This window comes from Pristiophorus japonicus, chromosome 13, assembly GCF_044704955.1.
Source record: "Pristiophorus japonicus isolate sPriJap1 chromosome 13, sPriJap1.hap1, whole genome shotgun sequence".
In the NCBI taxonomy this organism is placed as follows: Eukaryota; Metazoa; Chordata; class Chondrichthyes; family Pristiophoridae; genus Pristiophorus; species Pristiophorus japonicus.
In genome coordinates, this window is record NC_091989.1 from 183,246,611 (window position 1) to 183,260,846 (window position 14,236).

The 14,236-nt window shown below is 46.3% G+C and overlaps 1 protein-coding gene across 2 annotated transcripts in view; it reads right to left on the bottom strand.

The window, feature by feature from the left end:
* Positions 1 to 4,693: 4,693 nt before the first annotated feature.
* Positions 4,694 to 14,236, bottom strand: part of LOC139278367 (cadherin-8-like) — a 221,791-nt gene continuing 212,248 nt past the window's right edge. For both annotated transcript variants that reach the window (XM_070897038.1, XM_070897037.1), the window contains exons 10-11: positions 7,092 to 7,343; positions 4,694 to 5,188 (exon numbers count right to left, since the gene is read on the bottom strand). In XM_070897038.1, the coding sequence (XP_070753139.1) occupies positions 4,695 to 5,188; positions 7,092 to 7,343 (746 nt within the window). In that variant the 3' untranslated portion in view covers position 4,694. The remainder of the gene's footprint in view (positions 5,189 to 7,091; positions 7,344 to 14,236) is intronic.

Genomic DNA, 14,236 nt, shown 5'->3' on the forward strand with positions numbered 1-14,236 from the left:
AGTTACCTTTATTGCAATCACAAGCATCGAAACCTATCATAGTGCTAATTATAGTGTTCCAGATATATTTAAAGAAAAGAAAGAAATTGCATTTATTTAGCACCTTTCCTGACCGCAGGATGTCCCAAGGAGCCAAGTAACTGTTGTAATGTGTGAAACACGGCAGCCAGTTTGTGCACAGGAAGCTCCCACAAGCAGCAATGTGATAATGACTGGATAATCTGTTCTTAGTGATGTTGATTGAGGGATCAATATTGGGCAGGGACACCAGGGTAAACACCCCTGCCCTTCTTTGAACTAGTGCCATGGGATCTTTTATGTCCATCTAAGAGGTCAGGCAGGGTCTCGGTTTGACGTCTCATCCGCAGACGGCACCTCCCACAGTGCAGCACTCCCTCAGCATTGCACTGGAGTGTCAGCCGGGATTTATGTGCTCAATTCTCTGGAGTGTGACTTGATCCTATTACCTCTAACTCAGAAAGAAAGACTTGCATTTATATAGCACCTTTCGTGACATTCCAAAGCGCTTTACAGCAAATGAATTACTTTTGAAGTGTATTCACTGTTATAATGTAGGAAACGCAGCAGCCAATTTGTGCACAGTAAGCTCCCACAAACAGCAATGTGATAATGACCAGATAATCTGTTCTTAGTGCTGTTGATTGAGGGATAAATACTGGCCCAGGACACCTTCATTGAAATAGTGCCATCGGATCATTTACATCCACCTGAGAAAGCAGACAGTTTAATGTCTCTTCTGAAAAGTAGCACTTCCACCACTGGGAGTGTTAGCCTAAATTTTATGCTCAAGTTCCTGGAGTGGAGATTGAACCCATAGCCTTCTGTCTCAAAGGCAAGTGTGCTACCCACTGAGCCACAGCTAGCACCTTTTGTGGTATGTAAATTAAACATTAGATTATTCACTCTAGTTCTGCATTATACTCACGTACTGACTGAGGGAGGCAATTTGTTTAATTTATGTAGGATAGGTCGCTCCAGAACTAAACAGCATCACATGTAAAAACCTAGACATAAACAGTAAAACCCAATTCAATTATTCTTACTTCTATTTGGGCATCATCTGGAATTTTCCCTTTAATTATTCCTAGTCGGGAAGGAAATGTTTCAACGGTAGCCCTTTTTAAAAAAATAAAGAAACCTTGGGAAGTTATGGTAAATGTATATAAAGCACGAGTTCTGCCCCAGCTGGAGTATTGTGTGAAGGCTTTGTAGAGGGTATAGAAGTGCTTTAATAGAATGGTCCCAGGGATGAGGGAATACAGTTACGTGGATAGACTGGAGAAGCTGGGGTTGCTCTCCTTGGAGGAAGAGAGGGCTAAGAGAAGATTTGATAGATTTAAAATCGTAAAGGGTTTAGATAGAGTAAATAAAGAGAAACTGGTTCCAAGGGCTGAAGGGTCTATAAGATAAAAATTTGGCATTAGGGGTACCAGCGGGACAAGGGATAAAGTGCTGGTTCCTGCACCGACCCATAAGGAGGTAAAAGGCCTCTCTTCGGCCTTGTACATTCCAGTACCAAGGTTCCAGAAGTTATTAATTCAATAATATTCCGACAGGATACGATGTGAGAACCTAAACAGACATTGATAAGACCTTGCGAAGAGGCTTGAGGCACACTCATGGGCATCAAGGAGAATCAACAAATTCTGACCTAATGAAGTCATTCTAGTCACGGCCTAAGGTGGTCACGAGGGTCTTGGCCTGTCAATCTGAAATAGTACTGATAAGGTAGTCCAATTAGAAAAGTAGTACTGATAAGATAGTCCAATTAGAGATCTAGGGCGGTCTTACCAGGGAACGGAGGGGTTTTTGAAATGTATAAAAGTTGTATGATTGTGCTGTTCGGAGAGCATCTCCACTCACAGGCGGCTGTAATGAGAGGTGTTCCCGAACGTTCTCAATTAAAGATCGTTATACCTTGCCATCCGTCTCTTTCTGCCAACTCCGAGAACTGCTACGCGGGTTGGGGCGAGCGTCGACCCTCTGTATCAGGGGGCCCGCTCATGGGAGGAGAAGCCTTCCCATTTTCCCTCACAGTCGATACTGAGAGGGCACAGATTCAAGTTGATTGGCAAAAGAACCAAAGGCGACATGAGAAAAAACATTTTTACACCTCGTGTGATTTAGAATTTGGAATGCACTGATAGGGTGTTGGAGGCAGATTCAATCGTATCCTTCAAGAGGGAATTGGATTAATTCTTGAAGAAGAAAAATTTGCAGGGATATGGGGAATGAGCGGTGCGAGTGGGACTAACTGGATTGCTTTTCAAAAGAGCTGGCACAGACTCGATGGGCCGAATGGCTTCCTTCTGTGCTGCACTATTCTATGATTCTATGGTAAAAGATAAAGGCAACAAGGCTGAAAAGATTAGGAGAGAAGGCAATTTAAATGGGAACTGGGTGAGACAAGCTTGGGTCTTTACAAACCTGTAGGAGGAAGAGAAGAATGAGGAAAATGAGGAGTGCCCCAGTCTTTTGAACAAATTGGAGTAGAAGATGATGAGATCTCTTGATTTTAACACAGTGAGGATTTGGGGAGGACGAGTGTGTAAGATAAAATAATGGGATAACTCCCACTGTCCCGCTCACCCATCATCCCTGTGCTCGCTGACCTACATTGGCTCCCAATCCAGCAACGCCTCAATTCAAAAATTCTCATCCTTATTTTCAAATCCCATCTTGGTTGGCCTCACCCACTCCCTATCTCTGTAACCTCCTCCAACCCTTCAGCCATCCAAGAACTCTGTGCTCCTCCAATTCTGCCTCCTGCGCATTCCTGATTTTAATCGCTCCACTATTGGCGGCCGTGTCTTCGGCTGCCTGGGCCCCCAAGCTCTAGAATTCCCTCCCTGAACCTCTCTGCCTCTCCAAGTCTTGGTCCTCCTTTAAGACGCTCCTTAAAATCTACCTCCTGTCACCTGTCCTAATATCTCCTTATGTGGCTCAGCGTTAAAATTTGTTTGATAATCGCTCCTGCGAAGCGCCTTGGGAAGTTTTACTGCATTAAAGGTGCTATATAAATGCAAGTTGCTGTCGGGAGGGAAATTGAGAGTGTCAATGATCACAGTACCATAGAGAAGATATAGAAAGCCAACAAAGTTTGTGTTGGAGGGAGTTTGAAGGCCGCTAGGAAGGAAGGAATGCCGATCAGAGGTCGGGTATGTTTTCACCTTGACGAATTCCAATCCCGAAAAGCCCTTCTTTCTGTAACACTGCTGGCCAGCCAATGCCACGGAGCAGCTAGTCCCAACCAATCAGAGGCTTTAACCGCACAACAAATGGAGACTTAATCTGCAATATTTATAAAAATATATTTCACAAAGTAGGAAACAATACAGGGGGTTCCTCTGATGTACAATACACGGAGTAAAGTAATTGAAACATACAAGTAAATAGCGTTAAAGCAACGTATAAAATTAATAAGGGCTCTTTTTTGTGTGCGTAAAACTATTGTAATATACAATATCTACTCTGAAATGTAATATTTCCCATTTAAAATTGGCAATGCACGTAGCTGTCAGTGCTGTTGTCGTCAAGTCTGTGTGCAAGAGCTATCGTGCATAGCCAAAGTACATTGTCCAAAAAGCCACAAAATGAAGCGGTAAATCTCTATACCTGTATATATACATAACAAAAAAACATCTTTTAAACCATTTTCATTTTTTTTTTGTTCAAATTACACAGTGAAGCACAATGAGCACATGTTTGACACCGGTACTGTACTGTGTAATGAGCATGTATCTAAAGGTTCGGGATTTAAATATTCACATGATCTCAGTTCCATTCCAGCTCCTGTACTTGGCTCACTTGGCCATTGGTCAATAGGCCTGCGCAGGCAAGCACTGTACACCACCCAAAATGGTCACCTCGCCATTCACTTCCAATCATCTGGTCTTCTGGCATTGAGAGCGCCTCAGGTATTTTATCGATATTTAAACTTGGCATGGATTTTTTTTCCCAAAAAAGATTTACAATTTTTTTTGTTGTACCCTTGAGTCCCCTACCTGAGTGGTTGATTGCCTCTGCCACCCTTAACTGCCGTCTACTTTTAGACGCACACTTTTGACTGGAATGGACATGGAGCATGGGCATATTGTGAAGCCGAAGGGCACTCTGTTCGAGTACACTGTGTCTACTTGTGTGGCCACCAATCACAAAGAAACACTCGATTACACCTCAGCTAATATTACTGCAGGGGGAAGGAGCTGGTGTTGGTTTCGAAGCTTTATGATGTCCTGCCACAGCTGTCTCCTTCATTCCCTTTGGTTACTTTCACCAGTCCCGCTATGAAGACATTGTTATTGCTTCACTTTGGCTTGGCAAGATGTTGGTCTGCAATCTGAGAAAAGCCACAGTCTATGAAACCGTGTAGGAAGCACTGTATGATCCCAGCGTGTCCTCCGCTTGAACGATAGTCTATACAAGAACCAGGAAACCAAAACCTGCCTAAAAAATCCACATAATCCACACTCCACAAGAGTAAAACACTCAGACAATCTGCAATATTTTTTTTGGTTCAATATTACAATGAGCTGGACTTCAAGGATGATAGGAGCTAATGTTGACTGCATCTAAAAGATTGGCCAGCTTATCCATTGTTAATGATTGGCAACCCTATAATTATACATCACTGCCCATTAAAATGGTGGGCTAATGTTAATTCCAAGTTGAAGTCAAGTCTCTCGGTCACTCTCGCCAACTGCGTACATATCCCCAAGTTTTTTAAACCGTGGGCCCCACTCCTTGAGGTAGTCAAAGTTTTGCTCTGAATCTGTCGACGTTGTTTCTAGTGAGCTCAGCGATCCAGCTATTGATCCCCTTCCTTCGTAGCCATAGATCTGGATGGAATCGTAGGGAGGGGCGGTCGGGTCGATGTCGGCATCGTGAAGCCTTACGTTGATAAACTCATCCACGTCAACTCCGTTGGGGACAGGTGGTAGGCCTTGCCTGGGTACGTACTGCAGGTCAGGTTTGATGTCCTTCCGTGGCAGGAATCCATTGAAACCATCAGGGTTTTGCAAAGTGGCGATATCAAAGGCTTCTGTGTCTTCTTCCCCACCGCCTTCATCATCATAGCGAATGATGTTTTCCCGCACATCTTCGTCGTCCTTGATAATAAGAGGTTCGTTCTTGTGCCTTCTTAAAGTTACAAAGAGCACCACAATAACTGTGAACAAAACAGAACGCAGAAATTAATCCCGGACTGTCGCTCACCAACCCAATCTTGTTTTTCCTTTGTTTCGATTCTGTAAGATTTTGTAAAAGTTTGCTTAACGTTGACCAAATTTTATGTACCGACATGCCTCGCGAGGCCAACCGCACTTGCTGCTGAAAAAATGTGAAATAAAACTGCTGAAGGCTGTGAGCTATTTCTCACACAGACAAGGGAGAAAGAACAAATGGTTGTAGCTGGAGGGCATTAATCGCAGATAAAGTGAAAGCAGACCTTCAGATCTTTAGAGATTTGCAGACAGGGGGGCCGAAATTGAGGGTCTCAGAAGACGTTTTACTGCCCATTTGCGACGGCCATGTGGCAGAATCCCATGGTAGCCGCTTTGTGGTCAACTGGCCGCCCTGCCCAAATTCAGCTCAGGGATTTTCTGCCTTTCCCCATTTCCACCCCGCTGCTGCCAACCGCCACAAGCGAGTCATAAAAGTGCTCACTGCCGCTATCCCTCACCTCCATTTTTTTCCTGACCTAAATTCAGCAAAACAAAATCGATGCCCTGCCACGTGGTGCCCCCGACAGCCTTTTATGCCAGTGCACCTTGTCCCCTCTCTCTCGGCCCTGGCATTGCGGCGGAAGTTAAAGGCGAGGGCCGAATGCCGCGGTCGCCATGTCATTTTTATTTTGCCGGCCGACTTCCATGTCGGCCGGACTATTACGCCGGGCCACCAACAGTCAGCCTGGTACCACCCCCCTCTCGGGTGCCAGGCCGCTGGCCCGGCCAAAACCCTCCCTGGTGGCCCAATGGGTCCAAGTTAAGAAATGCCCCATTCTCTCACCTTTAACAGAGGGGAGAGAGCGCGGTGACGCACCACGCGCTGTGACTTCACCACCGCTCCACCGCTGATTGTCAGCGGCGGAGTCCCGGTCCCAAACCAAATTCAGCCCCTCAGCCTGCCTTTCCTTCAATCTCCCAACCCCACTATGACCGACTTCAAGTCCGACGTTAAACAAACTTCAGAGCCCTGAAAATGGAATGGAAGGTCGTCTCATCGATCCCAGCGGTAAAACCAGGTAAATATCATAGGTCCGACAGCTTTCTGGCACGCTTGAATTTTGGCCCCATGAAGTTTCCAATTTTGGGGCCCACTCACTGGCTGTCTAGTTGATTGATAAGGAGAAACATAGAAACATAGAAACATAGAAATTAGGTGCAGGAGTAGGCCATTCGGCCCTTCGAGCCTGCACCGCCATTCAATGAGTTCATGGCTGAACATGCAACTTCAGAACCCCATCCCTGCTTTCTCGCCATACCCCTTGAACCCCCTAGTAGTAAGGACTACATCTAACTCCTTTTTGAATATATTTAGTGAATTGGCCTCAACAACTTTCTGTGGTAAAGAATTCCACAGGTTCACCACTCTCTGGGTGAAGACGTTTCTCCTCATCTCGGTCCTAAATGGTTTATCCCTTATCCTTAGACTGTGACCCTAGTTCTGGACTTCCCCAACATTGGGAACATTCTTCCTGCATCGAACCTGTCTAAACCCGTCAGAATTTTAAATGTTTCTATGAGATCCTCTCTCATTCTTCTGAACTCCAGTGAATACAAGCCCAGTTGATCCAGTCTTTCTTGATATGTCAGTCCTGCCATCCCGGGAAGAAGAAGAGAAGAACTACGGCCATTACCTCTACTGAATGGGGTACACACACACTTACTCCTACTGAATGGGGTGCGTACACACTAAGGGACTGCCCAGTTTTGGGGGTATAAAAAGAGCTGCGAAAAGACACTCGGAACCTCCAAACTCAGAGGCGAGAGTGCTGCCCACTGACCCACAGCTGACACCTCTATATACTGCGGTTAGAATCTATGTATGGCACGCTACAAACCCATACATACCCAGGAGGAGGATAATGCAGGCTAGTATTGCAATTAAAGCCCCCATGCTTAACCCGATGGGCAGCACGAAAGCTTCCACGTTGCAGGACTGTACGCTACCATCTGCGCTGCAGCCACAGACCCGGATGGTGAGCGTGTTGGTGCTGCTCATGGGTGGGCTCCCGCTGTCCGAGATTATGATGGGTAAGAAGTACACATCCTGTTTCTGCCGGCTGAATCCACTGTGTCTCGCCAGGATACTGACAGAGTTATCTAGAGAAAGAAAGCAAAACGAACGTCAAAACCCTGGGCCGTGATGGATTTCCACACCTATTGGTATTTTTAGCCAGTCCGGTAACTGGTTTGTATAAAAACCCATGAAAATCCTTAACAACAAATTGCATTTACATATCGCCTTTAACAGAGCAAAAACGACCCAAGGAGTGTTATCAGACAAAACTTGACACCGAGCCACATAAGAAGATATTAATTAGGATGGTGACCAAAAGAGATAGGTCCAAGGAACATCTTCAAGGAGGAGACAGAGCTGGAAAAATTTACAACAACAACAACCTGTATTTATATAGTGCCTTTAACATAGTGAAGTGGCGCTTCACAGGAGTGTTAAGAGATTTTTTTTAATTTGTCACTGAGCCGCATAAGTAGAAATTAGCGCACGTGACCAAAAAGCTTTTTGACCAAGCTTCTGGTCACCTGCGCTAACTTCTACTTAAAAGGAGAGAGAGGTGGAGGGGTTCAGGGAGGGAATTCCAGAGCGTAGGGCCCAGGTAGCTGAGGGTGACATGAATCACTACCTTCAGAAGACGAAGGTCTGGGCGAAAACGGAGACGGGGCGGGAAATTTACCGCCCAATTAAAATTAGCGATTCATTGTTTAACTTTCGTCATTTGGGCCTTGCGCAAGGGAGGCTTTGAACTACTTTCGGGTCACAAAAAACGGGAACCTGGCCAACTTTAGTGAGAGGCCAGGAGTGCTGCAAGAGAGGCCTTGGGAGGGGAGGAAAAAAAATCATTCAAAAAAAAACATTGCCAACACCTTATCTCACAAATCGCTGCAAAAATATATTAAAAAAATCAAAGCTTTAACTCACCTTTTTGAGCGGTTTATCCAGCTCACCACTGCCGCTGGTTGTACCTGGCGGTCAGCGTGGGGCGCGGCGAACGGTTCGGGTGAGTCTCCAAACTCGCAGGTGTCGCACACTCGGCGCAGCTCTCCCCGGCCGTGCTTCTAACCCAACCGCCGCCGCAAAAACCGAGCCGAGGATCGCGACCGGGCGAGAAACAGCTGACCGCCCCAATTTTTCCGCCGCAGAGGGTCAAAACCCGGCGAAAGCCCCCGGTCACAAACCACCCCCCCCCCCCAAAAAAAATCCAGCCCGAAGTATGGAAAGTAAATTCATACAACAAACAGATTCCTATTGTTTTATCAGATCTGATTTTGCCAGGAGCCTACAGCTGCAGACAGAATATGATAATCCACGTCACATTCCCTTTTGTCGAACGTTTGATTTCTTTATCAGTAAAACTGATTAGAGGGTGACTAGATTAACAACGAAGTCACCCGATAAAACAATTCTTTCAGCTGGGTTTTGTGAAAAAAAAATCCAATTTGTGTGTTGTCAGGCAGCCAACAACCGGCGTACAATTGAGTATCTTAAAGGAGATTGGAGGTTCTCCACTCTAACTGCTGTGACAGACTCCCCAGGGAGATTTCCAACATTTAAACGTGCCCTTGACGCAGATCCCCACTCACCCATAAAATAATTTTTTCCAAACCTGTAGCTTTTCTTTCGGAGTGAAATATTGTAAAATTAAAATGCAGGGGCCGATGAGCTTTTCGTTTGTCTTGACTCGAAGCCAAGCATGCGGAACAAGTTGCAAATCATCTCACCGTCGCAATCACGCCACAATTTACACCCACCACTGCCTAATTGGAAATTATACTCTGGATGGGCAAGGGTCCAGGGGACTGGCGTGGGGTCAGAGGGATTGATAGATGCATCATGCTCGCCCCATGGCAAGGTTGAAGAATTGCCAATTCTTGGTTGGGAGTTTTTGCCCGCATTGTTAATGTCGTTGTGCAGTAAATTCTGAGCTGGACAGTCTTAAGGACACTGGAATTTGTGAAGAAGGACACAGGAGTACAATTCGTCTGGGAAGATCTGGGCAACAGTGAATCAGCAGCTTTGTTTTGCACTCGGCTGGGTTTTCATTTCCAAAAGGCTGCCGATTTGCTATCGCCTGATTGTGCTCTCCCGCTCAAAGCAAATTTCACTCCCGACAAATCTACGCCTTTCTGAAAGATCAAAGAAGGAATTGCATTTACATTGCACCTTTCACAACTTCAGGATGTTTCAAGGCACTTTACAGCCTTAGAAACGTAGTCACTGTTGTAATGTGGGACATGCGGCAGCCAATTTGTGCACAGCAAGCTCCCACAAACAGCAATGTGATAATGACCAAATAGATTATTCGGTCACCATCGCATTGCTGTTTGTGGGAGATGCTGTGCACAAATTGGCTGCTGCATTTTGTTACATTGATTGAAGGATAAATATTGGTGAAGGACACCAGGGATAACTCCCCGACTCTTCTTCAAAATAGTACCCTAGGATATTTTACATTCACCTGAGAGAGCAGACGAGGCCTCGGTTTAACGTCTCAGTTCCACCTGCTCACTTACTCACATATTCTCAACCTCCTCTCTCTCTAGATTACATCTAATTATCTCTTGACCCACTTATACCGTCTGCTTCATTGCCCTTCCCTGGTAAATTCTTCAACAACTCTATTAGCCTTTGTATGAAAATATTCTCTCTGACTACACTTCTTCCTCCTACATACTTATTTTTTATCTCGTGTCCCCTGAGATTTGAACCATATAACCACAATGAAGAATTTCCCCGGATCCACCCTTGTCAATTTGTTTGGAAGCTTTTATTCTGCAACCTTGAAGTCTCCTTTTGTGCAAAGGGAACATCCTTAACTTTTACTCATATCTTAAATGCTTGCTATCTAGTCATCTGCGTTGCTCACCTCTGTATCCTCTCAAGGGTAATCGGAAGGGTTAGACAGACAAGTATTTCATCCTATTGATTTGGGTTGGAGACATGCCTACTTCCGATAGATCCAAGGATGATGTGTTAAGGTGGTTAGAATGTGGAACTCACCATCCACAATGAGTCGTTAAAGGAAAAAGCATACATGCATTTAAGGGGAAGATGGATAAACACATGGCAGAGAAAGGAATAGAGCGATATGTTGATAGGGTGAGATGAAGAGGGGTGGGAGAAGGCTCGTGTGGAGCATAAACACCGGCACGGACCTATTGGGTCGCATGGCCTGTTTCTGGGCTGTACATTCCATGTAATTCTATGTAACCTGCTTTACCACCCAGTCCCCGATTCCTAGTTTTATTTCTTGTACCAAAGACTCTCGTTGTACATCAATGCAATGTTATCAAGTAGGATTATACATGTTTCTAAACAAGTAATAATATTTGTGGATACTCATGAAATTCTCCAATATGAGAGATGGCAGACAATGTACACTCTACTGATGGTGTTGATTGTTGAAGCTATTCGAAAAATGCATTGCTGGCCTGTATAAAACTTAATAGGAGGTGTAATTGGTCTTTGACAATGGCACACAGTGGCTGAGATGCTGTGGGATGGAGTCGAGGACACTTGAGTCAAAGGCAGAGTAGTTGTCCATGAGGGTCCTGACACTCCAGGTCCAAAACTTCGTGTTGAAGGGTGGCAAATGCCTGAGTGAGCTCTTTTAATGTGGGGTGGCCGTGCACACTGGCTACCACACGGGCTTGGCGACGCAATGGGTGATAATAAATCGACAGCCCATCTTACACCATGCCTGACTTTCTTTTCTATTAACTTTCGACAAACCCTTGACCCATTCATCCTCCACAATTATAGGATTCTCACCTCCAACCTCCCTTTCCTCTCTGACATCCTTGCACATGTCGCCCTCTTTCAGCTCATTGCCAGCCCCTCCAAGCAACACCCCCCCCCCCCCCACCCCACCACCACCTTCTCAGAGCATCAAAGCAGCCCTTGCTACCCTTTGCCTTCTCCCTACTCATCCTCCATGACCTATCTGCAGCGTTTGCTATTGATAGCCGTGCCATCCTCCTCCAATGTTTCTCCTCTATTATCAACGTCTGTGGGACTTTTATTTTCATTAGTTCCTGGGATGTGGGCGTCGCTGGCAAGGCCAGCATTTATTGCCCGTCCCTAATTGCCCTTTGAAAAGGTGGTGGTGAGCCGCCTTCTTGACAACTGAGTGTCTCGCTGGGCCATTTCAGAGGGCAATTCAGAGTCAGCCACATTGCTGTGGGTCTGGAGTCACATATAGGCCAGACAGGGTAAGGACAAAAAAAACTGATTATCTGGTCATTATCACATTGATGTTTGTGGGAGCTGGCTGTGCGCAAATTGGCTGCTGCATTTTCCACATTACAACAGTGACTACACTCCATAAAGTACTCCATTGTCTGTAAAGTGCTTTGACGTCCGGTGGTCGTGAAAGGCGCTATATAAATCCAAGTTTTGCTTTTCTTTCTTTTAAGGGCAGCAGATTTCCTTCCCTAAAGGCCATTAGTGAACCAGATGGGTTTTTATGATAATCCGGTAATTTCATGGTCACCATTACTGATACTTGCTTTTTATTCAAGATTTTTTATTTAATTAACAGAATTTAAATTCCCCAGCTGCCGTGGTGGGATTTAAACTCGCGTCTCCGGATTATTACTCCAGGCCCCTGGATTACTCGCCCAGTAACATAACCATTATGCTGCTGTACCATTGCACTATTTCTACCGATCCAAATGCACCAAGTACATCACCACCAAGTTTTATCCTCCCTGCCCTGCACCCTTACCTTTGAAGTCCCTCAAACATCTATGCTTGATTGTCTTCTCGTCCTTATTTACATGCTGCCCCTTGGCAACATCATCCACAAGCATGGAGTGAGCCTTCATATCTTTACTGATGATACCCAGCTCTATCTCGTCACCATGTCTCTTGTGCCCCCGTTAGGCTGCTACCTGGCCATCAGGCTGCTGGTCCGGCATCAAGTCGTGGATGAGGTACAGTTTCCGTCATTTCAACAACAGGAAGGGCCAAAGCCATCGTTCTTTTGGCCCACCGCAAACTCCGCTCTCTTCTCGTTGACGCCAGCCTGGCGATTCTCTCAGACCATTTACAGTTTGGGCATCCTGCTCAAACAAGGACGGAGCTTTAAACCCCTAACTGCATTCATCACTTATTTCCACTTCTGCACCCGAGAAAATTTACCTTACAGCAGGAGGCCATTCGGCAGCGTAATGTACGCACCTGGAGGAACAGTCCTGTGCAATAAGTTTTTTAAGTCGGTTCACGTGCTCCCAGGCCGCCTGTAATTTCTGCGGTCTAGAGGAATCCGTGTTCCAGGTCTATGTTTTATGGGCGAGGTTGCAGCCCCTCTTCCAGTATCTGAAGGGGCTGCTCCTCAAATTCTGGTTGCACTTCAGTTCCATGTTCCTGATCTTTGGGCACCCTGTGCAGAGGGGAGCGGGCAGGTTGGAAGGCCTCCTCATAGGACTGCTCCTGGGCATGGCCAAGGGGGCCATCAGCCGGTCCAGGTAGTGAGCGGTCGCGGGGGTCGTTCAGCTGGACTGCCTGCCTCTCTTCCACGGTTACATCCGAGCCAGGGTGTCCCTGGAGATGGAGCACACGGTGTCCACCAGTATGCTTGCTGCCTTCCGCGAGAGGTGGGCACTGGAGGGACTGTGGTGTATCATCACCCCCAGGAACAGAATTTTAATTTGATTGACAAAGTTCCCAGTTAATTTCTAAATTTGTGGGTTCGAGTGCTCTCACCAAAAGGGGGCACTAGATTTAAAATTATATATAAAATAGTGGTCAAGCTATCACATTGGGAGTGGCTTAGCCAGGCGCATGATGTGCACAAAACTCAATAAAACCCCAGTCAGTTGGGTCTAGGTCATCCACGATGAGGTATGCAGTTGTGAGCCTAGTGGATGAACCGATAATGTGTAGTGTGATTGTTAAACCTTTGTTAATAAACCAACTAGTTCTTCATAGCAATGTGTTGCTATGAATTCTTCAGCAAGAACCCATGAAGCAAATACATTACAGGCACATTGCGTCTCTGCCAGCTCTTTATTAGAGCAAGCAAAACCAATCCCACTGCTCCACTGTTCTTGCATATCCCTGTACCTTTCTCGGTTTCAAATATTTACTCAATTTATTCACTTAAAAGATGTAACAGTCTGTACCTCAACCAGTCCCTGCGGCAGAGCATTCCACGATCCAACAACCCTCTGCATAAAGGTATTGCTCTTTACCTCTCTCGGTGACGTCCCTCATGACTGGCTCCCCAACCAGAGGAAATAGCCTTTCCCTAGTTACTCTTATCAAAACCCTTATCATTTTACAAACCTCTATTCAATGTCCTGCTACACCCTGGTAGCCTGGGTTTAATATCTCATCTGAAAGTCGACACCTCTGACAGTGCAGCACTCCCTTCAGTTCTGTATTGAAGTGTCAGCCTAGATTATGTACTCAGGTATCTGGAGCGGGGTTGAAACCTATGACCTTCTGACTCAGAAGCGAGAGCAGTACCCACTGAGCCGAGGCTGACCTCGACACCAAAATTAGCGGATTGGGTGAAGCCCGGGGTGAATACCTGGGGCGTGATTTTCGGTTGTCTAACACCTCAGTTAGCGGCCAGAGGGGGTGTTAATGGGAACGTAAGAGGGTACCGACCGAGAGAGCAGCGTTTAGCGCCCCGCCCGAAAATTCATTAGAGGCTCACCGGGGGCGCAAACCGTTCGTGCCCGGCTGCTGACGATCGCGCCGATCCTGCCGTACTCCCGGTGCAACGCCCATGCTTGCGCCCTGGTCCGTAAATTCAGTTCGGCCGCCTCATTGAGCGCCCGCCAGGAACAACGTCTGGAAAAACAGCGGGTCCAGGTTTGCGGAGTTGTTAACTGGCGGCTACGTAAAGGGATGAGGAAGCGCTTCCCTCGGCGGTCACAGTCAGTGCAACGTTTACACGCAGCACGGTGCGTGAGACTCCCAGTTTGCAGCGGCAGACAGAAATTCGAGTTCAGCTTGAGATAAAGTG